Below are 24212 nucleotides of genomic sequence, written 5' to 3' on the forward strand. Positions count from 1 at the left end.
TGCTCCTGAACTCCTGGCCACCACAACTGAGGAAGTCATTAGACTAAGTTTTAAAAACAATAGCGACTAATACACTTTAGATTCAGCATCTTCTGGCCAGCAGTTGTTTGGGGCAGGGGAGGCTAGCTGCCCCATTTCCATGGTCCTGGCCCCGCAGATTACACACTGAAGGGTGCCCAGGTCCTCTGGACCTTGCCAAGAAGGAAGAAATAATGATAAAAAGCGTTTTAAACTACTGTTTCTTGAGGACCCGCCACCTGAGGCCAGCTGCCCGCCAGGCATGGAGCTGAGGGCTCTGCATTGGTCTTCCTAGTATAACCCGCCAGATCACAGTCTGTCACCCACCGTCTTCATGTCATCGTAGATGGGGACACGAAAGGGGCACAGGCTGGGTGACCTACTCAAAGTCTGCATGGAAAAGTAGCAGAGGTGGAGCCTTACCAAACTCCATTATCCCAGAGCCTATCCAGGCTGCCACACGACTCCAAAGTGCACAATGACCCACTATTTATTCTCTATTCTGTCACATGGTCACACAGCCTGTGTGGCCACCAACCACCCCCTTCCCATGACAGTAAAATAAATCCCATCCAACCCATTGACCCTTAGCCAAGGCAGGCCCCTCTCCTGACACACGCCCTTTGTCCCTATCCCTGCAACAAGTGAGCCCACTCCTCACCACCCGATGCTTAGAGCATCTCAAACCCTAAGGACCGTTCGTGCTGTCCCTGCCCCTCCTCCGTTTTCTTCACAGGTGGAAACAGGCCCAGAGAGGTGCTGTGGTGTATCTAAAGACACAGAGTGGGGACAGCCAGATCTCTGGACTCTCATAACCTGCCTTTCCCAACGTATCACCATCCCAATGCCCACGATGGACTCCACCCCCATCTCCACACACTTGATATTGGAATTCGAGGCCAAACTCCCCAGCAACCTCCCCTGGCCCATCCCTGGGAGCCAGTCCGGGAGGGGGCTTATCTGCACCTGTAATGTGCCAGGCCACCTTGATTAATGGGCTGTGATTATCTTATCTCCCCAGAGAGCAGTTCAGGAGCAGGGGTAGTGGCAGGCAGGTGAACACAATCATCCAGACCCACCTGAGCGCTCCATGGGGGTGGGGGTGGAGCAGAAGCAGAAGGTTAGGGTCCCAAAGGGCTCTGTCCCCCAGTGGCCTCTTGCACTCCCACGTATACTGGCTGGGCACCCAGGACTGTGTCTGGCACTTAGCAAGGGCTCCATCATTGTTACCCATCATTCTTGCTGCCGCTGTTCCTTCTTGGAGAAACCACATATGGCTAGCCAAGAGAGTGACCAGGAACCCGCCTGTTCTCTGCAGCCTCTGGCCTCACCTGCAGACAGAGTTCAGAACCTGGAAGTAGTCTTGTGGAGCTGACTAGCTCTCTGTGTTACTTTACCACGTAACCTGAGGGCTGGGCTTGAGGGTCTGTCTAGCTGAGGCTGTAGGAAATCCCTTCACACATGACAACTCCTGTCATTGGGAGTGTGGGCTCTGGGGTAACAGAGGGAGATCAGACACCCAACTCTTACCAAGGGCCTGATGTTGAAGCATGCTCTACTCACTGGGCCTACTCCCAAATCCAGTGTTGGCTTTGGAGAGAGAGGCCGGAGTCACAGACTCACCGTGGCTGGGTCCAAGGAAATATGGCTGAACATTCTGCTTTGCCCAGAACATTCTGAGGTCACTCGTGGCCCAGCTGGGTGGTTACTAGGACTGAAGTATCCTGTTTGGACAGTAAGTTATTTGGTCTCTACTCCAAAGGAATAAAGTTTTACCCTTCCCCCAGGGACAGCGAGACTACCTAACCTTGAGCAAGCACACATCATGTCTGAGGTCAGATTGTGAACTCAGTCAGGACTATGGAGGTCCCCGTCTCAGAACCCCATGACTGGGTTGGTTGAAGGACTCCCATCATTCTCTTCCCTAGAAACATGTGGTCACTCTGCAGGGGAAGGAAGGATGAAGACGGATGAAGGTGGTGATGGATGATTAATGAAGAAAGTGGAGGGTTACAAGGAAAACATGGGCTTTCGGATGAATAAACTGAACACAGAAAGAATAAATTGACTTAACAAGGAGAAAGAAAAGGGGGTGAATGGCTCAAAGGGGAGAAGAGGTGAGAAGAAAGACACTCAGATGTTAAAGGGAAGGAAGGAAGAATAGATGGACAAAGGGAGGGATGAAAGATGAGTATCAGTCTTGTTGGCTCTCCTCCCAAACCCTTTCACAGGGCATGGCACACGGGGAGCCCAGCCAGATTTTATTCCCATAAGGACATCCCGAGTGACTCTTTGGGGCCCCAGGAAGCCAGTCTCCCTCCCCCACTCCAAAGCCATTCCCAGGAACACACCTCCCATTTGCTGTCTATCACCCCTTCCCACCACCCTTTCCCAGAGGGCAAAGGGCAGCACTGCTGAGGGGCTTGCTCTGCTATCAGCCCCATTTCTTCTGGCCCTGTTTATTCTGAGTCAGCAATTAACAGAGCCTCCTTCCCAGATCAATTAATAGTGGGGGCCTCCAAGGGCACAGGCAGGTTACTCACTGATAAACACTGGGAAGGAGATAGAGACTGCTCCCTAGCCCATGGGCCACCCCCCGCTATCACTCCGAGAAGCCCAGGTCCCATCAGAGTACAGAAAGGTTGACAGGACATGGAGCTGGGAAACCCTGCCGCAAGCTGGGGGGAGGGGACTGAGTCCCTAATCGGCTTCCCTTGTGGGGTGCACAGCTCTGATGAAGATCACTGGCCTCAGCAAGGGACGGATTCAGGTTCATAGGCTGGTCATGTACCAGCTAAATAAGCTAATGAGTTACTCCAGCACTCTGAGACTCTGTCTCCTTCCTACTCTGTAAAACAGGGATGAAAAGGAAGCTCTACTTGCAAATCTCTGTGATGCTGAGTGTGTCTGTACGCACCTACAGTCCCAGCTCCTAGAAGTAGGGGGCTGTGGGCTTGAGTCCAGCCTAGGCTACATAAAAAAACACTGCCTTAAAAAGAAATACATATATAATTTAAAAAATCATATAGTACCCATAAATACACATAAAAAATGTATTTTAAATGGCTCTGCCAGTGTTAAATAGTTACATCATACACAACCCAGTGCTGGGCCTCAGTAAGACTTCCACACATGACAGACGTGCCTGTCACCAGGTAACGCTTTGAACTTCTTTGGAGAGACCCCAGGCACCATTTTTAGTCTTCTCGTTTCTTAGGTCCTTCTACTGTCCCACGGAGTCCTCTAAGGGAGCAGCCAGCATATGGAAGCCCTGTTGCCTCGCGCGTGTCTCAAAGTATATCACAGCCTTTCTGTTGTGCAGTACGGTGATCACCAGCCATCATTTAAAAAAGAACAGAGGACTAACACATGCTATAACATAGACAACTTTACAGCATCAAGTTCAGAGGAAGAAACCAGCCAGGCAAGTCACATTGACGGACAATCGTAGGAAGCGCTCAGAACAGGCAAAGCCATAGATATGGAAGTGTTGTATGGCTGCCAGATCTGGGTATGGAGAGGATGGGAAGCTCCTGCTTTAGGGAGCAGGGTTTCTTTCAGAGATGACAAACGGTTTGCAACTAAATCAAAGTGATGGTTGGTGGCTGTATAAGCCTGTGAGTGTCCTAAATGCCTGGGTTGCTCGATTTAAGATGGTTAGGGAGCTAGAGAGATGGCTTTGGGGTTGAAAACATTGGGCGCTCTTCCAGAGGACCTGGATTCAATCCCCAGCACCCACGTGGTGACTCACAACTGTAATTCCAGTCCCAGGGGAGCCAACACACACATGGTGTATAGATGTGTATGTAGGCAGAACACCCATTCACATAAAATAAAAATAAAGGTTAAAAACCAGTTTTTAAAAGGTAGTTATTTGGTATTCTATGATTCTCATCTCCCTAAAGCACAATTACATTAAAACTCAGTTCCTCAGCAGCCCCAGACACACGTGGCTGGTGGCCACTGACTTGGAGTGGCAGGAGGGAATATTTTCACCACTGCAGAGATCCCACTCACAATCTCTGCCAAGCTTGACCTCCAACTAATCAATTATAGTGATCGATCTCCTCAGACATGCTCTCACCCAAGCCACTCACCAGGACGGTTTTACATTTGCCTGGAAGGGCTGAGAGACTGAGACTGGGAGAGGAGATGCAGAGCCCCGGAGTGGCACTGGAAGTGGCTGGTCTTACCCTGGGTCTTAGGGCACGGAAGCCCACGTCCTTTCTGCCTTCCTCAGAAACTTGCTGCCAAACTCTTGGTGACCACTGGCTCTCCTGCCCAGCTGACCTCCCAGTCTGCTATCAACCAGCCCTTTAGGAAAGGGTGTGAAAGTGTGCGGTCTGGAAGTGCACGGTGCTGGGTTCCTGTATGCGGGAACTGTGGGGAAAAGAACTCATTGCCAAGTCATTTGGAATCCAAACAAAAATTCCAGGAAGTCAAAGGCTGGCTGATGAGTTAAGGGGAAAGAATGCACCTATCCCTGACCCCCAGCTGCCTCATCCCTGAGCCAGGTCAGAAGGGACCGACCTCTTGTCCCCTGCAGACCCTGGTCTGATTTCACAAGCCCTCCTTGGCTGGCCGCAGAGGGACCAGTCCAGCCCTTTTGGTTTTCCTGACTTTGGCCCCACTGGATTCATGGGGCAGTGGGAAAAGGACGGAATGTCAGAGCAAAAAGAATCAGAGCTTTGTTCCGGGCCTCGCCATCACATACTGCCGGGGTAAACTGGAGGAAGCTAACCTCGAGCCTCGGTGTCCTCAAATGCAAATTAGGGAGTGTTCCCATAAGCCTCCCTGGTGCCATAAGGATGGAACAAGACAACATCTGTAACTCCCAAGCCCTTCATTAAGATGAGTCATCCTCACCAGGACCCCAATAGCTGTCCCATGGGACTCTCTTCCTAAGCAGAAACCCCTGTAATGTCCTCATTAGTGATAGACACTGATCTCATAGTGATGAGGGGTGAGAATGAGGAGCCAGAAATGTGTGGTAGAGGGCCATCCATCTGCAACCTCCCTACGGTGCGACCAGTTCACCTCTGTCTTCTCCTCTCGTGCACAGGAGGAAGGTGATAACGCCTCCCCACTGTGCGCCTAGTCACCGAGATGATGGAACACTTAATGCAGGACACACACTGTCCCCTGACACTGTCATCCATCAGAGCACTGAGCTGGGGGCTGGGCAAATAAGAGGGTTGTGAAATCAACTAAACTGCCAAAGACAAGAGACAGGGGACCAGGGCAGAGGAGAGAGGCCAGGCTGTGTGGAACTTCCACAAAAAATAGTCCTCACTTTATCCCAAAGAGGCCCATAAGCAGGAGACTGGGGAGAGGCTGTGCCCAGCAGATGAGGTGGTACAGAGCAGAGGACCAGCTACAGCCTTTCCAAGACAATCACGAGCCGTATAGCTCAGTAATGGAACATATGCCTATATAGGGCCCTGGGTTTGACCTCTAGTACCACACACACACACAAACCACCTCCAAGACCAGGGTTTCTCACCCTGGTCCAAGGTCCACTGCATCCAACTACCTAGGAGTGACATGCATTGAGCTGGGATCTCTGCAGGTGGCCCGGGTATCAAAATGTGTGTTCTGATCAGTTTCTATCCACAGCAGCCACTTTGTTGTGTAGTTTGAGAATCTCTCCCTTCTTCTATGATGTGTGCCCGAATCAGCCATGTTGGAGGGCCAGAAAACCAGCAACAGTTCAGAGCTGTGGGAAGTTCATTCTCACACCTGAGCTGCCCACCGCCTCCCTTAGAATGAACAAATGCCTAAGCCAGGAGTAAGAACTAGGAGCTGCTATGGGGCAGACGCAGGCCAGTCCCAGCAGATCTGTCATCAGAATCAACACTGACCCGTCAGAACAGAGATCTAACCAATCAGAGCATCCGGAACTATCAAGTATACCCTTCCAGCTGCAAAAGAGCCCTGAACATCCTCCAGGGCAGGGTCCAGGGTTGGGAGGGACGTTGGGGCTCAGTGCCAGCCCCAATTACCTTGCCCCTCTCTTCTCTACTGAGCTCTGCCATGTCACCTCTGTCACTTGGTGAAAAGCACTGGGCTCTGGATATATCTCAGCAGGAGCTCTGTCAGCGTGTGAGAGAGGAAACCTCTGGTCACACAGGTTGTGCAGGATGGTGCCCACTAAGTTCAAGTGGTAGCCCAGCCATCCTGATGACCACACCCCCCTCACCTCACCTAGGTGGGAGCCAGCTGCCCACCCAGCTGAGGAGCACAGCCAGCTCAACCATCTCTTGGCAAGTGGAGCTCTTGGGATCCACCAGCACAGAACAGCAGGATGGAGTTGCACAGGAGAGCTACAGAAGCCAACTAGGCCAGGCCAGAGACAACCCTAAACAGTACCAGGTTCTCCAGATGTGAACAATTAGGAACTGGGAGAGCCTTGTGTGGGGACCCACACCCTGAACTGTCAGGCCCAGCAACCCGCTCTGGGGCCTGAGCTCTCAGCAACCAGCAGAAAAGTCATTCTAGGCCAGCAAAGGGGCCAGGACCACCCTTGGGGCAACTGTCCAGCCATTCCCAGGCTCAGACCCCAGCTCCCTCTTCCCAGAGGACAATTGCTCCATTGGCTGGGCTGGCAAGAGGAGGCTCAGTTCCCCACATTCTCTCCCTTGCTGTGGCCATGCCCAGCTCCTGCCTGCCTGCACCCTCTCCTTAATGAGACCATTGTCTCTGCAGGGTTCCCCCAACAGCTGGTCCCAACCCCAAACACTAATGCCCTGGATTTGCCCTCCACAGTCCTGCCCCTAGGTCCCTCCCAGGGATGGTGACTTCCTCTCCTGCACCCAGAGCACAAAGTGCCCCCAGGGCCTCTGACCTGCTGTCCCCTGAAAAGCCAGTCACTTCCCCCTCCTGCCTCAAGGGCTGACAGTTGATTTCTGTGAGCCTGGGAAGGAGCTGTAGCCCTGAGAGCATGTCATTTAGCTCCAATCACAGAAATCGCTGTTTTATTTACAGGCAAATGAGCCGTTCTGTGTCTGTGTTGATTTGGGGAGTCGTGGAGAATGGCTGATAGCTTTCTGTACTGCCTCCATAGCCGCTGGTGGTCAGAGCAGAATCAAGGATTACTCTCAGCTGCAACAGTTTATAAACTTGGGGCCCCCAGCAACCCACATCACCATGTCTGGAGCTAGAAAAGGGGACCCTGCACTGTACTCTTGTGACTGCACACAGGCTTTTGCACCTAACACCAGAGCAGTCGTCTACAAACCTGCAGAGAAATTCTCCCCATTCATTTTGCTGATAGGAAAACCAAAGCACAGGGAATTGGGTCTTGTCCAAATTCCCACAGCCTGAAAGCAGTAGAAACAAAGCCTGGGAGAAGAGGGGTCTTTGACTCCACCCACACTTTCTCCCCTTCCCACGGAGGGGGCTCTGAGCATCTTCCTCCAACCAGGAAGTCATCTTACATTTCCTCCAACCAGGAAGTCACCCTACATTTCCTCCAACCAGGAAGTCATCCTCTACAGTGATCCCAAGTTCATGGATTTGCTCATCAATGGCCTCCTGCCTTCTAGACGGAGCACTGCTGAGATCAGGGAGCCAACCTACCTCAGCTATAGCGACTTGGGTCTCCTTGAAGGGTCTGCTCCCCTCACACCCCCTTCTGCAAGGCAGCTTGACTCAGTGCCCAACAAGATAGCATGTCCCCCAGCAACTTCTCACATGCAGCCAGGAATCCACAAACCATAAAAGGAAGTCCTGGGTTTGAGTCCTGGTACTCTTTCTAGCTGTGTGACTCTATGTTACTTACCTTCTCTGAGCTTGTTTCCTCATATAAATGGGGATAACGTCTCTCTCGCAGTGCTATTGAGATAATTAGATGAGACAACATATAATATAGAGCACAGTGCCAGGCAAGTACCTCGTTGTCTCTAAACTGCATTCCAGAGAGGAAGCAGTGGGCTGCAGGGATGACTCAGTGGTTAAGAGCCCATACTGCTCTGGTAGAGGACCCCAGTTTGATTCCCAGAACCACATCAGGTGGCTCACAACTGCCTGTAACTCCAGCTCCGGGGATCTAATGCCTCCTCTAACCTCCTCAGGCACCAGGCAGGAAGAGGGTGCACATAACACACACACACACACACACACACACACACACACACACACACACACACACACAATCACAAAGCCTTATGCTCCCAACCACACAGCTTTAAAGTATGTAAAGCAGAAAGGATTCAACTACAAAAGCAGGAAGAACCCCGGGCGGTGGTGGCGCACGCCTTTAACCCCAGTACTCCGGGAGGCAAAGGCAGGCCGATCTCCCTCTGTTACCCCAGAGCCCACACTCCCAATGACAGGAGTTGTCATGTGTGAAGGGATTTCCTACAGCCTCAGCTAGACAGACCCTCAAGCCCAGCCCTCAGGTTACGTGGTAAAGTAACACAGAGAGCTAGTCAGCTCCACAAGACTACTTCCAGGTTCTGAACTCTGTCTGCAGGTGAGGCCAGAGGCTGCAGAGAACAGGCGGGTTCCTGGTCACTCTCTTGGCAGGTCTGGCATCTATGAGCCTATTATCAGTCAGTAAATTAATCAATTTAGAATCCCAAAAAGTGACTTACAGTGTTTGAAATTTAAGATAAGAAAAAATTAAATTCATTAATTCTGTCAATAAATCATTGTATGGGCTGGAGAGATGGCTCAGAGGTTAAGAACACTGTCTGCTCTTCCAGAGGTTCTGAGTTCAGTTCACAGCAACCACATGGGGGCTCACAACCATCCGTAATGAGATCTGGTGCCCTCTTCTGGTGGGCAGGCACACATGCAGGCAAACACTGTATACATAATAAATAAACAAATCTTTACAAAATAAATTTAAAAAATCATTGTATGTTAACATAAACAAACTTCATGAAGATAATTATGCTTTTTCAAATGAGAGAAAAAACACACAATGCCCTGAGAAGAATGTCATTATTTTACAGTTTGTAAATCCCCTTAATGTATAGGCTAATAGAGGCCAGCTGGACTCTTCTGGCTGCTTCTGCAGCCAATTTGTTGCCACATGTGTTTTGGCTGAACTATATGATGAAAATTTGGCCTTATCCAGAAATGTGGTTGGAAAAGGAAGAGTGTTTTAATGGCCTTTGCAGATAATTATGGACATCTTCTTTGATAGCACCCCAAAATGACATATGAGCTATATATTCATTATAATAATGTGTAATCTGAAGCCTATTAATAAACTTTTTTCCATTGCCCTAAAATCCATTGATTTATCTTGTACTCTAAGTTGACTTTTAAATTATGTACAATTTTGATTTTGAATACCCTCTGAAAAGGCTTGCGATTTTGAGATCCATTGAAATAAACAATAAAAATGTAGAAAACTATAGGAGTTTATAAAAACAATTAGAAGCATCTTAGATGCCAGAGATATCTATACAGAATTTTGCTCTTTTGAACAAGTGGTCCCCTCTACTAGCTGAGGTAGCATGAACCTGGACAGACTACATACATCCCAGGACAGACAAATGCCAAGTGTGCCAGGTGCCCGATCCAGCTGCCTAGGCCCTGGGTTCACCTCAGCAAGGAGCAGCACCACATCTGAAAGCAGGATCGATTGCCCAGCCGCAGAGCCAGGGGAAGGGCTAGCCACAGAAAGAGACTGCCTTGAGCAGCCCCGTGCACTCTGGCTCCTCCCTTGTGAAGGGCTTCCCCCTTGTTCTCATCCTGCATCCATGTCAGGGAGCCTCAGGCCTCTCCACATCAGAGCTGGCAGGTAAAGAAGGCGCACGATCCTCTTTAAGGAGGCTCCCAGCCCAGTTCCACTGCCCTTTGGAATCTGAGCTGCCAGGCCCAGACATGCTTGCTTTCTGGCCATGTGTTGGCCTTATATAACCAGCCACAGGAACAATGCCCAGCTCTGTCCAGGTCACCTACAGCAATGCCAAGAACAGCCCAGCCAAACCAGGAGGCCCAGGAGCCAACACCTTACACACCACCTGGGAGGCCCAGGGCCCTTGTAAGTGTCCACAGCCACACCTACCCTACAGTGTACAAGATGGTCACAAGATGGCCAGGCCCAGAGATGAGGCAGGGGGTGGATCACAGAGAGCAACGCCACTCTCAGAGTTCAAATCAGAGCCCTGTCCAAGGCATCTCAGGGAGTGTTCAGAACAACCCAAAGACTCATCTCTGTGAACATCTGACATTCCTAGTTGCTCTTCACGTGTGGGTGTTGCATGAGGCCATCCATTCATCTACCTTGCCCATCACAATAACTTCAATGGAAGTCCCCTATATAAAGAAGGAGACTGAAGGTCAGAATCACTCTTTTTTTTAAAGATTTATTTATTGTGTATTATGTATACAGTGTAGTGCCTGTGTGCCAGATCTCATTGCAGATGGTTGTGAGCCACCATTGGGTGCTGGGAATTGAACTCGGGACCTCTGGAAGAGCATTCAGTGCTCTTAACCTCTGAGCCATCTCTCCAGGCCCCAGAATCACTCTTATTTGCCTGAGGCCACACAGGTGGTAGTTGGTGAGGAGGGACAGAATTCAAACTTGGCTTTCTGATGCAGTCAGTGCCCTTCACATTACTATTCTGTATGGCTCGGCTCTGTGGTGACCAGTCCTTCACCCTCTAAATGGTCATCTATAGGGCCTCTTGCATGTAAAGGAAGAAGAGGAAGGGAAGCTCTACCTGGACTCAACTCCGTCATCCAGGACACCAGAGGCATCGTGCCCCACCCTGGGCTGTCTGCCTGACCCGTTCCGGCTTCCTCTGCTCTGCCTGGTGTACTGTTCTCACAGCTACGTCAACTGCATTCAGGACCAAGCCTTTTGCACCCCACCTATATGTGGCACATAGCAAGTGCTCTGTATGTTTGGGGTGTATACTAAGGTGTGGTCCCCACCTCTCTCCACTACCACTGCGTGGGTAGATCGATCGGAAGCCAGAAGCCCTGGAAATGTTGAGGAGCAGAGAGAAAAGGATTACTGGGGAGAAGCACCCCTTACAGTAGAACCAGCCCCTCCTCCCCCGCCAGTCCACTCGATACCACCTCACTACCCACCTCACTACCCAAGCCGGACCAAGGAGGCTCCTCCCCGGGGGGGAAGCCAGAGGTCCAGTGAGACTCACAGAGCCTCCTCCCACAAGCCACTGCTCCAGTTCTCACAGGAAAGTCAAGGAAGACAGGGCCCAGACCAACAAAAGACACCAAGCACGAGGTTCTGGATGTCACCTTTCTAGTGTCTGCTTGGATGACAACAACATTTCTCCCTCCACCCATAGTGTTTCCTGCCCCAGACGGGAATCTTATCTTAACCAAGAATAGTGAAGCTCTGCTCTTTGGAGCCCAGTGCTTGTGTTCAAATCCTGCCTTCTTTAGCACATGAGCTGAGCAATCCCGGGACAATTATCTCCACTTCTCTGAACTCTCAGAATCCAGGCCTTTTAATTGTTTCTGTGCTCTGACTCTGGAACCAGACTATCCAGATCCAACGGCCAGCTCTAACTAATCCTTACCTAACCTCAGCCTCCGAGTCTATCTGTAAAGTGGTTGTAATAATGGTACCTAGCCTCTCTATAGCATCACTGTGAGAATTAAATGAGGTAGTTTATGTAATGTGCCTAGAACAGTCTCCAAGCACAGTTAGCACCCACTGGATGCAAACTTTCATTAGAAAGAGGCATCGATAAGGTTCTGCAGTTTGGCACTTGCAGTTTGACACTTAGCAGAAGCTCATTAAACAGAAGCTAAAATTTCCTTCACACCACCCCCTTGACTGCCATCTACGACCCCCAGCAGGCTGCAAGGTGCCTGGCTCTGGGCAGAAGCTCAGTGGATACTTGAAGACCTCAGGGTGAAGCTCTGCCCGCCTGGCCAGGAGGGCGTGTATGGTCAAGAGACTCCAGTATCGGAGAAGAGCAAATGAAGGTGTTGGGGAAGAGAAACCAGAGCGGAGCAGGGAAAGGCCGAGGAGGAGAGATAAGCAGGTGAAGTGAGTGAGAAAAGGAACAGGAGAGATTGTGGCGGAGAGAGATAAGAAGGATGGAGAAAAGGCCAAGGGTGAGGAAAATGTCGAGCCCCAGGAAGAGGCACAAGGAGAGGCCTGGGCTGCCGCAGGGGAGTAGTTGACCGGCCAGGGTCACATAGTGGGGCGGGGCGGCAACCGGACAGAAAGCGGGCGGGAGGGACTCCAGGGTTCCTCCCAGGTCCGCTAGCCCGGAGCGGGCGTGGGGGGGGGGGGGGGGACCAACGACTGCAGATTGGCTAGGGCACAGCGAGGCCTGGGCTGGAGCCCCGAGGTGGGAGGCGCCTGGATCACTCCGGCAGCGGAGCAGAGCAGAGGCTGCCACCTACTTGGCCGACCCGAGCAGCTGGGACAGTTGCAGGGAGCATCCCGGCCCGGGCGCACACGGGGCAGCTGGGCCCCGAGCACCGAGCCGTCGGGGCGGGCGGCGACATCCAGTCATGCGGGTGGCGCGGGGTGCGCGGACCGCCGCGCTGGCGCTGCTGCTCGGGGCGCTGCATGCGGCTCCGGCGCGCGGCCAGGAGTACGACTACTATGGCTGGCAGGCCGAGCCTCTGCACGGCCGTTCCTACTCCAAACCACCGCAATGCCTCGACATCCCCGCCGATCTGCCGCTCTGCCACACGGTGGGCTACAAGCGCATGCGGCTACCCAACCTGCTGGAACACGAGAGCCTAGCCGAGGTAAAGCAGCAGGCGAGCAGCTGGCTGCCGCTGCTGGCCAAGCGCTGCCACTCGGACACCCAGGTCTTCCTCTGCTCGCTCTTCGCGCCCGTCTGCCTAGACCGGCCCATCTACCCATGCCGTTCCCTGTGCGAGGCCGTGCGCGCCGGCTGCGCACCGCTCATGGAGGCCTACGGCTTCCCCTGGCCCGAGATGCTGCACTGCCACAAGTTCCCCCTGGACAACGACCTCTGCATCGCGGTGCAGTTCGGGCACCTGCCTGCCACCGCACCTCCAGGTAGCGCCACCAGGGTCCCGCACGCCCCGATGGTCCCGCGGGCCAACAACCTGGGGTTGGACAGATGCCTCTCCCCAAACCCTTATCTGCACGCTCGGATAGGTGCCAAGTCCCTTACACACACAGTGCGCGCACACACACACACACCACGCGCGTCCAGGCCCCAATAACTGTCTGCGTTCTCCTTCCCACCTTCATGAACTTGGGGCTCTGGTTATCCCGGCTGGTTCTCTCCCCAATCTGACCTGTACCTCGCGCAGCTCACAGCACTCCGGCTTTCCCAAGCTGATGAATCCCTGGGTGCCCTGGGGGGCTGCTGAATCCCTGGGTGCCCTGGGGGCGTCCCCATAAATTCTTTATTGCCTTCCTCAACTCAGCAATGCTTGGGGTCGCTGGACAGTGTCTTTGACCTGAACTGCAGGCACCCAGGCAAGCCCTACTCCTACTCCTCCCCAACGACGTGGGAAATTTGGGGAAAGGCGAGTGGTTAAGGGAAGAACTAAGGGCCCTTCATTTCTAACCCTGGAACCCTAACTTCTCCAATTCCTAGACTGGATATCTTTTGGGTACTTAACTTCTCTGAGCCTTCTTCCCCAGCAGTAAAATCCCAGCTTCTGGAGCTCCCGGGTTCTGCTTCCCACTGGCACCTTGGTACCGTTATTGCCATCATGTCTGATGTCTGCTTGATCTCAGCTTCTCTTTCACTGTGCCGGTCCTCAGAACTGTCCCAAGATTGGAGGCCACACTCCCTCCTCCTTTCTCCAAGAATGCAGGTCCCCTTCCAGGCTGGCCTGGGCCCTTAACACCCTGCTCAGGGTGACACCCAGCAGGTTGCCTGCGCAGTTAGCATGGGAGAGCAAGAGCTCCCATGAGCCCCCATGGCTGGAACAGGCAAAGCTCCATTCCCTTTTTGCTCCCCTCCCAACTCCCCAAAAGCAGCTGGGCCCCTCCTTGCACCACCCCACCCCCTCTCTCCAAGCTAATCTTAACTGCTTAGTCCTAGGAGGCTCTTGCCTTCTCCTTCTCCCTCTCCATGGAGTGCTGGGAGGGGGAAATCCCTATCCTGGACGCTGAAAGCTGCAGGCAAGCAGGAATAGAGCCAGCTAAGCAAGAAATCCACAGTCCCCAGAAGTTCCTACTGGTTCCTTTTATAGTTTCTTCGGAGCCCAAACATGAACAGCCTGAGAAACTCAAGAATCTTAGGCTCAAAACCCTGCCTGGCCCTGCCTTGCTACACCACCACGACTCCCCCACTTCCCAGTGAGGCTTGCTCACCTGGAGGCAGGCACACAAGAGAATCCAAACAAAGGCCAGATTGGGGGGGGGGGGTGGGTGGACAATAGGCAGGTTGTAGAAAGGTCTATGTGTGGCCAACAGATGACATTCAGATGTTTCACATAAAAATGAGTCGTTTGGGCTTTCTTTGAGAAATTATAAGTTAATGCTGGCTTTTCTCTGCTGGCTACCCACCTGCCCAACCCCTGCAAACACATCCGCCCTGGACATATAGTAGGAGTCACACTCATGTGTCCTAAGCTCTGCTGCCTTCGGTGCCCACATTAGGCCTGTGCCCCTTCACTGGACGTAGAAAAGGCAGCGCCCGCTTCACAAGCGGAGTATTAGGTGGGATAAAATTCAGAACACAACGTGTGTGATGGCTGCAGCCGCCATGGGGAAACAATGCCCCCCCCATCATATTGTCCCTACACTATACGCTCTCTTAAACTGTCACAGCCACTCACTTAGTGCCACCATCCCATTTTCTGGTTAGGCATCACAGAGCAGCTTTTGTGAAGAGGGGGGTTATTGGAGGAGCCTGTACAGTCTTGGCGGTTTGGGATTCCAGCCACTCTGCTTTCTTTCTCTCTGCAGTGAGCAGGATCTGTGCCCAGTGTGAGATGGAGCACAGTGCTGATGGCCTCATGGAACAGATGTGCTCTAGCGACTTTGGTGAGTATGGGCTCACAGCACCACAGCCCTGACACTGCCCCCAGCAGCCTGGCTCAGAGCCAGCCCTACCTGAGTAAGGCTACAACAGCCGTGTCTTGGCACTGGCTATGAAGAGGCCTCCATGGCTGGGCTCTTTTTTTGGGGGGTGCAAGCTTTGTCGGAGATGGATGGAGCCTCACAGGACACGGGACTCCAGGATAGAAGTAGAGTCCCCTGTCCCCTGGAGTCTTGGCTGAGTACCCAGTGTTCCTCTGGCCAGGGTGGGTTGTGACTGGCTTTCCCCACAGCTTCATCTGGGACTCTTCCCACTGTGGGACAGCTGTACCGAGCCAGTTAGGACCAAGCTCACTGTGGGCCACAGAGTTCTGCATGAGATCTTTGCAAAGTTGGTTCTGTTTTGTGTCCTAGCCTCCTCATCTATAAAAACAGGGGAAAGAGCAATGATGAAATCCTTACTTCAGAGGAATCTTTATGTCGGTAGCCTCTTTGGAAAGAAAATGCTATTATAATTGCAGAGGGCAGAGCAGGGGAGGAAAAAAAGAAGAGGTTTTAGGCCAGTTCCCTTTCTGAGTGGTCAAAGTTATTCTCTGGCTTCTTGAAAGATGGAGGCCAGCTACAGAAGAAGGGTGAAGCTGGCCAGAGGGCCCTCAGCCCAGGATTCCTGTCCCTGGCTGTATTGGGTCCCTATGGCCACTTGTGAGTGATCTAGATGATGACTCAAGCCACAGGCCCGGACTTTACCTCCCTACCCTACATTCACTCACCCTCCTACACATACCACAACATACTTCCAGCCAGGATGGATATCAGCAAATGCTACATAGTAGGACTCCTCCTCCCAGAACTGGCTATTAAATATTACCAGTCCCCACCACTCTACCCACTCATCTCACACACACACACCTAGAAGACCCATCAGAATCACCCACAAAGCGATAGCAGAAACCAGTATCCCTGCATCACAAAGACATCCTCCAGATGGGCAGTGGCCACCCCACCCCATTGCTGAAGAACCTACCACCCTGCATTGGTATTATGGAGGAGTGCTCTGGATCTAAACCTGGATAATCTTAACAGGATTTGGCCTCCAGAACTCAGGAAGGACACACACTTCTCATACCCTTATCACCCTACTGTACTTCAAAGCTGAAAGCTACCTACCATGTCCATGGAAGTCCAGCCCATAGGAGCTTCATAAACATTGATGTAACCTCATGAGTCCGGCCATCCAAGCCCCACACCTCAGCAGGCTTCCCAAGAGTGTCCTGGTATCAACTTAGGGCTCCTGCTGTCCTGACAAATGTGACACTTTTCAGACCATCCCTTACCCATCCTTCCACAGTGGTCAAGATGCGCATTAAGGAGATCAAGATAGACAATGGGGACCTGAAGTTGATTGGAGCCCAGAAGAAGAAGAAGCTGCTCAAGGCAGGCCCCTTAAAGCGCAAGGGCACCAAGAAGCTGGTCCTACACATGAAGAATGGCGCAGGCTGTCCCTGCCCACAGCTGGACAGCCTGACAGGCAGCTTCCTGGTCATGGGTCGCAAAGTGGAGGGGCAGCTGCTGCTCACGGCCGTCTACCGCTGGGACAAGAAGAATAAGGAAATGAAGTTCGCAGTCAAGTTCATGTTCTCCTACCCCTGTTCTCTCTACTACCCCTTTTTCTATGGGGCAGCTGAACCCCACTGAAGGGCTGTCCTCCTTGCCCCAGCCAGCCAGCCGTGCCTTGCCCTCTGTCCCCGCCCACCTGGCCTCACCCCCACTCCCAGACTGACCCAGGCCCTGGCAGAGGTGGCTCCGTGCAGCTACTAACTCGCACAGGCTCCAAAGGCATAGGGCTTCCCTCCTTGACTGAATGAAGGGTCCTGGAGTCCTGGGGTCTCCCGGGGCTCCCTCTCTTGGAGAGGGACTTTCTCTTCTGGGGGAAGCCCCAGTGTCTGAGAAAGCAGGCAAAGGAGAAAAATGTGAGGGAAGGATGCAGGGCCTCCCACAGCCTGGGGAGGGAGTTTCCAGAAAGAAGAGTGGGTCTCTTTTAAGAGGGATTTCAGTGCTTAGAGGACGATTTCTTCCCCGCTGCCTCTGTATGTCATCATAGGCCTCCAAAGAACCAGAGTCAAGGCCTCCATGTCCTCCAGCCACACCCACTTCTCATCTGGAGCCCTGCTGGACAGGCGTGCCGGCTCGGCAGCTTCGGCAGACACTGTCACACAGGCTTGCGTCCCGGCTCCTGCCTCAGCCCTCCAGACCCTTGTGTCCCAAACCCGACAATAAATTATTGCTTCTGCTGTGAGGTCACTGGTATTAGACAACAGGTTTGGTTCTTAATATTTTTTAAAGTTTTTAATTAAATAAAGGAAAATAATTGTTGCTTTGGAGCAGGTAATTTCTTTATCCAGTGGCACTGAGGAGGCTGGGGGACAGGGAGCTTTAGATGACACTGAGCAAGGACCAATAGCCTAAGCCAAGGCTTGGTCCACTCATCTCCCTGGAAAGCCTAAGAAAGGCAATGTTCCACAAGAATACAAGGTGAGAGTCACCCTCACCTCCCAACCACTAAGTAAGGGACAGAGATGACCACCCTTCTGTCCCGGAGGGACAGAGGTGTCAAGTTTCCCAACCTGATCCCGTAGTCAGAAGACCAGCCATGCACTGTCCCCTGGAACTTGAGCAGTTCCGGGTCAGAAGGGTCTAAGAAGGCCAGGCCACAGGGATCAATGTCACTTTTCCCCTGGGGTTCCCAGATACTCCTGGGCACTTGTCCTGACATACAGGTGACGATACTTTAGACCACACTGCCCTAAGCATGCCCCGAGGCCAGCAGCTGCTGTGTTACCCAGAAGCTAGTTAGAAACACAGAACCTCAGAGGGCTACGAATGCCTGCCCCTCAAAGAGTGCTTGCCTGAGAACTTGGACACGTGGGCCCCACCCAAACTTGCTGTAATGGAAACTGCTTTTTTTTAAGAGTACTGGGGACCAAACGCAAGAATCTGCATTTTAACACATAAATCTTAGCCCATCTACTGAGCTTTTAACACATACTGGGCCTCACTCCATGCAATGAAAACAGGACCTCTGCCAAGCACCAAAACCCCACGGTTTTGCCACCTAGTGGCATGCAGGGTCTGGGAGCCATTGCCAGGATAAAGAAACCTGAGCAGGAAAAGAGAAAGTTGGGATCCACAGCCACTTTAAAGTACAGGTGCAAGAATGGAGAAGTCTTGGAGGTGAGAGGCCACTGCCATGCAAATGACCAGCATGTAGAAAGAGCTCACTGTGGGGACCAGGTGGGGTCCCTCAGCAGATGTGAAAAGATCAGGCAGATGTCCACAGAGCAGGGGGCAGGCACCCTGAGAGCCTTTCCTGGCCAGCAGACGTAGTCAAGGCCTGCTGTTCCTCTTAATACAGGAGCTGCCCAGGTAAGGAAAACTCTGGCTTCCAGCTCTGGAAGTGTGCTCCCTTGGAAAGATGTCACTTGGGCAAAACAGAAGTGGTAGCATGGCCAGAAAGGCCACTGGCAGAGACTAGGGTGGGCCAGTTGAACTGCCCTCCATGGGGGCATCACTAACAGGTGGCCTGACCACATGTCCATGAATCACCTCTGGGCAGTCAGGTGGCCTCTGCCCAGGCAGCAGAGGCCTAATTGTTCCTCTTCCATCAGAGGAGGATGTTGCCACCCACCCTGCCCAAACCCTGCCCAGCATGCCCAGCTCCTGAATCTGCTCCTTGTCTCCTGGCCTCCTGCTCTAACCAAATATTTACAGGCACTTCCCTGGTCCACCAGGCAGAGATTATTTTTCCACCAAGCACACAGGATTCAGGCCACCTCGGGCTAAAGTACAATGCTGAGCTCTGTCAGGTGCTGGCGGCCCGGAGTGGTGGTAGGAGAGGGCTCCCTTAGCCCATTCCATGGAGTCCAGGAAGGCTCTCCCCACCACTCCAAAAAGGGACCTGGCCCTGGGCCCCACCTGCTCTGTTCTCTGCCTGCCTAGAATCTCTTCTGGAATAGAGAGAAATTCTCCTGAGACCAGGGAGGTTCTGCAAGGCCCAGGCCAGTTTTCTTTACCCAGTCCTGCTGGCTGCAATGACTTCCTTCACAGTCAGCAGGAGTCCACACCTGGACTCGGGGAACCAGTGAAGGCAAGCCTCTGTTCACATGAACAGAACTGAATCCTCTGGCACATGGGACCTCTCCACACAAAAGGTGTGCGTTGGGGATGTCCCAGGCTCTAGACATCTGCAGTTCTTACCATTACAACACAGGTCTCTTCCCAACTCCCAGCCCCTTCCAGACAGCAAGGCATAAAGCTAAGTGAGAAGCCTCCACCCCTCCTGAGCAGAAAAGTAGTGGGCAAGCCCACCTGGTAGACTTTCATTCCAGCTCCAGGCCAGGAAAAGTCACATGACCACCCTCCTACTTACAAGAGAGCAAAGTTTTCACCTGAATACACTAAGTTCTCACACAAAACAGGAGCGACTTGGAAGCAGGGGACCACACACTCATGGTGGGGAGGGAAAAGGCAGTCCAGTTCTGGCCTCCTGTCCTACAAATCAGGGACCAGTGACACTGAGTATACTACCTCCCCCCCAGGGTGACAGAGTGTTGTCAAGTACATGACAAGTGCCTGGCCATAATGCCTAGATTTAGATGGTTGCTAGTGGTTATTAGTACTTTTATTTTTTTTTAAAGATTTTTTTATTTATTGTGTACACAGAAGAGGGCACCAGATCTCATTACAGATGGTTGTGAGCCACCATGTGGGTGCTGGGAATTGAACTCAGGACCTCTGGAAGAATAGTCGGTGCTCTTAACCTCTGAGCCATCTCTCCAGGCCCTATTAGTACTTTTATTAACCCAACAATGCCTGCACACAGTAGGTGCTCAGTAAAATTCCTAATTGATTCTTTATTCAATAGAGATACATGACTGTCAAGATGGCAGGGAGAAGCAGGGGTGTCTTATCTAAAAGCCAGAATTATGGAAACTGCATTTGGGGGTTTGTTTGCTTCAGAAACATATCCCTAGGTGGCATATAAGCCAATATTGGGGAGAGATCTACGACTGCCAAGGTCATGCTGAGCAGCAGGCACCACTCAAAGCATTTCTGCATATTAAGTGTTTTTTTAATTTTTAAAGATTTATTTATGTGGTACTTTATCTACATACACATCTGCACACCACAAGAGGGCATCAGATCCCATTATAGATGGCTGTCAACCACCATGTGGTTGCTGGGAATTGAACTCAGGACCTCTGGAAGAGATGCCAATGCTCTTAACCACTGAGCCATCTCTCCAGCCCCACACTTTTGCATTCTAATTTAAACCCTCCAGCATCCATTTTGATATCAAATCTCACAATGTAGCCCTAACTGGCCTAGAACTCCGCTATGTAGAACAACCTGGCCACAAACTCAGAGATCCACCTGCCTCTGCCCCCCAGTGCTGTGATTAAAGACATGCGCCACCACCGTCCAGCAAGAGGTAGCTCATTTTGGTACCAGTGACTACAGCTCAGAGAAGTTAAGGTCCTTGTTTGAGTTTGCACAACATACATGGTGGTGCTATGTAGCTAGAGTTTTCCTGCCTGGCCCACAGTCAGGGCAAATCTCTCTCACCTGCCAGGCCCACAGCCACTCAGACCCAACCAAGTAAACACAGAGACTTATATTGCTTACAAACTATATGGCCGTACCAGGCTTCTTGCTAACTGTTCTGACAGCTTAAATTAATCCATTTCTACAAATCTATACCTTGCCACATGGCTCGTGGCTTACCGGCATCTTCACATGCTGTTTGTCATCGTGGTGGCTGGCAGTGTCTCTGACTCAGCCTTCCACTACCCAGCTTTATTCTCCTCCTTGTCCCGCCTATACTTCCTCCTGCCTGACTACTGGCCAATCAGTGTTTTATTTACCAACCAATCAGAGCAACACATTTGCCATACAGAACATCCCACAGCAGTGCTAGGTTTGACCTCAAACTCTTAACCACTACCCAGGACTTAATTTTATTTTTTAGAGACAGGATTTCTCTGGGTAGCCCTGGCTGGTCCGGAACTTGCTCTGTAGACCAGGCTGGCCTTGAACTCACAGAGATCTGCCTGCCTCTGCCTCCTGAGTGCTGGGATTAAAGGTGTGCACCACCATCTGGCTTACCCAGGACTTCTTAAACACTTCCCACCCACAACCTTTCACCCAAGCAATGTTTACTTGCTTCCAAGCATAGTTATGTAAAATGGGTATATAAATCAAACATTTACTGATAATAAGCCATAAATCTATTTCAAAATAATCCTTTGGTATACACATACCACTTCTTAAGGGATGAAAGCAAATTTGCACACTAATGGAACAAATGTACTTGCATTTACATAAGGAATTAAATTGTGGCTGTTTGATACTTTAGGATGAATAACACTTTTTTTTAGATAATCAGTTTTGAACTTATAATCACCAACACTGAGAATGCTGTTCTGCACACACACATACACACACACTCAGTACAAAATGGCAGAAGTATGTTTAGAGACATTTCATAAACTATTTGAAATTCTATTCTGACCCCTGATCCAAATGAAATCACTAAACAATTTTTTATGAAACTAAGGTCAGTAATTTTCTTTTCTTAATTTTGTTACTTGTGTACGTACATGTGTGGAGGCCGGAGAATTGGTTCTCTCCTTTAACCTTGTTGAGGCAGGGTCTCGAGTTTATGTCAGGCTGCTGTGTGCTCCAGGGCAATTCTTCTGTCTTCTCCTACTTCACTACAGAAGTGCTGAGATCACAAATGCACCACACCTGACTTTTTAACATAGGTTTCAGGGATCAAATTCGGGTATCCAGCCTATGCGGCTAAGGCTTTACCTAGCGAACCATCTCACCAGGCCACCAACGTTAATTTCTTAAAATCAAATATTCCAACCTAATGCAATCAAAAGACATACTAATTTGATGATATTTACATGTTGAGGGATCCAATATTAAGTCCTTGTTTTTTGTAAACCATTATGTTCCTGTAGGAGCAGGAACAGAACATTCAGTAAAAACGTCACCATGCACAACACACAATGGTCTTGCATCTGAGCTGGGGTGTCTCAAGCAGCATTCTCTGGCTGTGTGGCATCCAGGGATGCACAGACCACAGGGTGCGTGTTGTGTAGTGCAGTGCACAGGACAGCGCTCTAGAGACGCCTCCCACCTTGAGTTACACGTTTGATTTTGAGTGAATTTTTGGTTGTTCAGTGTTCCAAAACCTTTTACTGTTACCAAACTTTTCACAACCCCACATCCAGTTACAGGGTACCACATGGAGTGAGAGCCTACAGTTTAAAAGTCTGAGGACTAAGCCAGATGGTGGCAGCAGACACCTTTAATCCCAGCACTCAGGAGGCAAAGGCAGGGGGATCTCTGTGAGTTTGAGGCCAGCCTGGTCTACAGAGCTAGTTCCAGGACATCCGGGCCTACACAGAGAAACCCTGTCCCAAAACTCCCCCACACACACAAAAAGAGGACTACTTACTATCTTCTACAGAGGTGGGTCTGAGATAGGTTAAACAATTGTGAAGGCTCCGGAAGTTGCTCTGACGACACTTGCAAGGGCCTGGACAGAGGCAGAGGAGCCATCAAGTCCCACACATTCCTCCCCTCTCACCCCTCCCATAATCCAGCCTCAGGTCTCCACAAAGCAAGCTCACATCCCACAGCTGTACAGCCAGCTGTAATCCTGGCTAAAGTTCACTCCTTGGGAAATCTAGTGTGGGGGTGTTTGTTGCTGGAATGTGTGTGGCCAGAGCCCAGGGTCCCAGCCCAGACAGCAGGCTCTGCTGGAGCCCCGAGAAGGCTCACAGCCAAAGGAACCCGGGATCCCCAGCCACCAACAGTGCCAGAGAATGGAATGTGCTGTTGGGGTGTTGCTGGCAGGAGCTGGGGTCACTGGGAGCTGGGGAAGGTAGGGGCTCTCGCCACAAGGCCAGCTCTGTTCTGCTAGGGACTGAAGGCGGTGGTGCTCGGTGGGCAGATCCTTCTTGTTGCTCAGTGGCTAGCTCCTTAGAGAGTGGGGACCAGAATGTGAGGAAGCTGCCCAGAATGTGACCTTTACCCAAAGCTTCTTAGGCCACCGCTGCTACGAACACCTGCAGCACAATTCCCATTCCATTTTGGGTGGGTCACTTAACCTACCTGTGCCTCTATTTACCCATTTAAAATACCCACCAATTAGATGGACCTGTGGTATTGTGGACATTAAAATGAGCTACTGGCTAGGCATTCAGCCTGGCAAAGTGATCCATGAATAGGGCGAGCTGTGGCCAGACAGACACAGACCTCTGAAAAAGGACTGGAAACGGAGCTTTCTTTGGCTTCAGCCCCAAAGGCTGCAGAAGACCCCCTCCCCAAAGCATCACCTGGTCCAGGTATGCCAGGACTCTCCAAAGGCATCAGCACTCCAGACCACCAAAACCTCAGCAGACCCAAGCCCAAGCCAGGCTGGAGCCAGGCCTCCAGACCTGCCCTGCCAGTACAGTACAGGACTGTACCCTGGCTATCTGTCCCCTCCTCCTGGATGCCCAAGATCAAACTGGCATGTGTCTAATTCCACAAAGGGCAAGCTGTCTGTCATGCCACTTTGAATTCTCTGTACCATGAGCTCCATGGTGACAATGTCCCCAGTCCTGGTGAAACCTGATGGCTCTGCTCTCAATGGAACCTGCATTTCAAGACAGCCTCCCCCACCCATTCTCACAGGGGCCTCCAGGAAACAAGAAGGGCAAAACCCCTTTCCTCACATCTTCGACTACACCCTATCTATAGCCAGCCTTCCTGAGCACTGACAGTCTCCTTTCAACAGGATGGCATCAACTGTTTCAAACTAAACCCTGGACTCCCCCTGACACTCTCCTCTAAAAAAATGATTTTACATTATTCTCTGGCTTAAAGGAAGAAGAAAAAAAAAAAGATGATTGCTGTAAGGACAAGGACAGAGGTGCATGTTTTGTCCCAAGGCTGTAGGATGACACACAGGAGGTCCACGATAGGTGGGCTGAGCTTGGAGCTGACTTACACTGCTGCCGCTGGGCACTGCCGTCTTACTGTGAGAAACGCAGTGCCTCAGGCTTGTCACTGGCACTAACATAATGTGTGCAGTGCACAGCACCCAGTCCACCCTGCCTCACTCGGATCACAGGGGCCACCTGCACCTCACACCTCCAAGCAACCTCTCCAACCAGCTCTCAGCCTCCAGCAGGGCTGGGCCTTTCTGGCTTTGCAGGGG

At 51.5% G+C, this 24212-nt stretch overlaps 1 protein-coding gene across 1 annotated transcript; it reads left to right on the forward strand.

Annotated features, from left to right (window-relative positions):
• The first annotated feature begins 12441 nt into the window (after positions 1-12441).
• Sfrp5 (secreted frizzled related protein 5) lies at positions 12442-17239 on the forward strand. The gene is made up of 3 exons (XM_059246511.1): positions 12442-12994; positions 14867-14944; positions 16287-17239. The coding sequence occupies exons 1-3, from the start codon at positions 12475-12477 to the stop codon at positions 16631-16633; spliced, it is 945 nt and encodes a 314-aa protein (XP_059102494.1). The 5' UTR covers positions 12442-12474; the 3' UTR covers positions 16634-17239.
• Positions 17240-24212: the final 6973 nt, after the last annotated feature.

The sequence above is a fragment of the Peromyscus eremicus genome, chromosome 1 (genome assembly GCF_949786415.1).
Source record: "Peromyscus eremicus chromosome 1, PerEre_H2_v1, whole genome shotgun sequence".
Taxonomy (NCBI): domain Eukaryota; kingdom Metazoa; phylum Chordata; class Mammalia; order Rodentia; family Cricetidae; genus Peromyscus; species Peromyscus eremicus.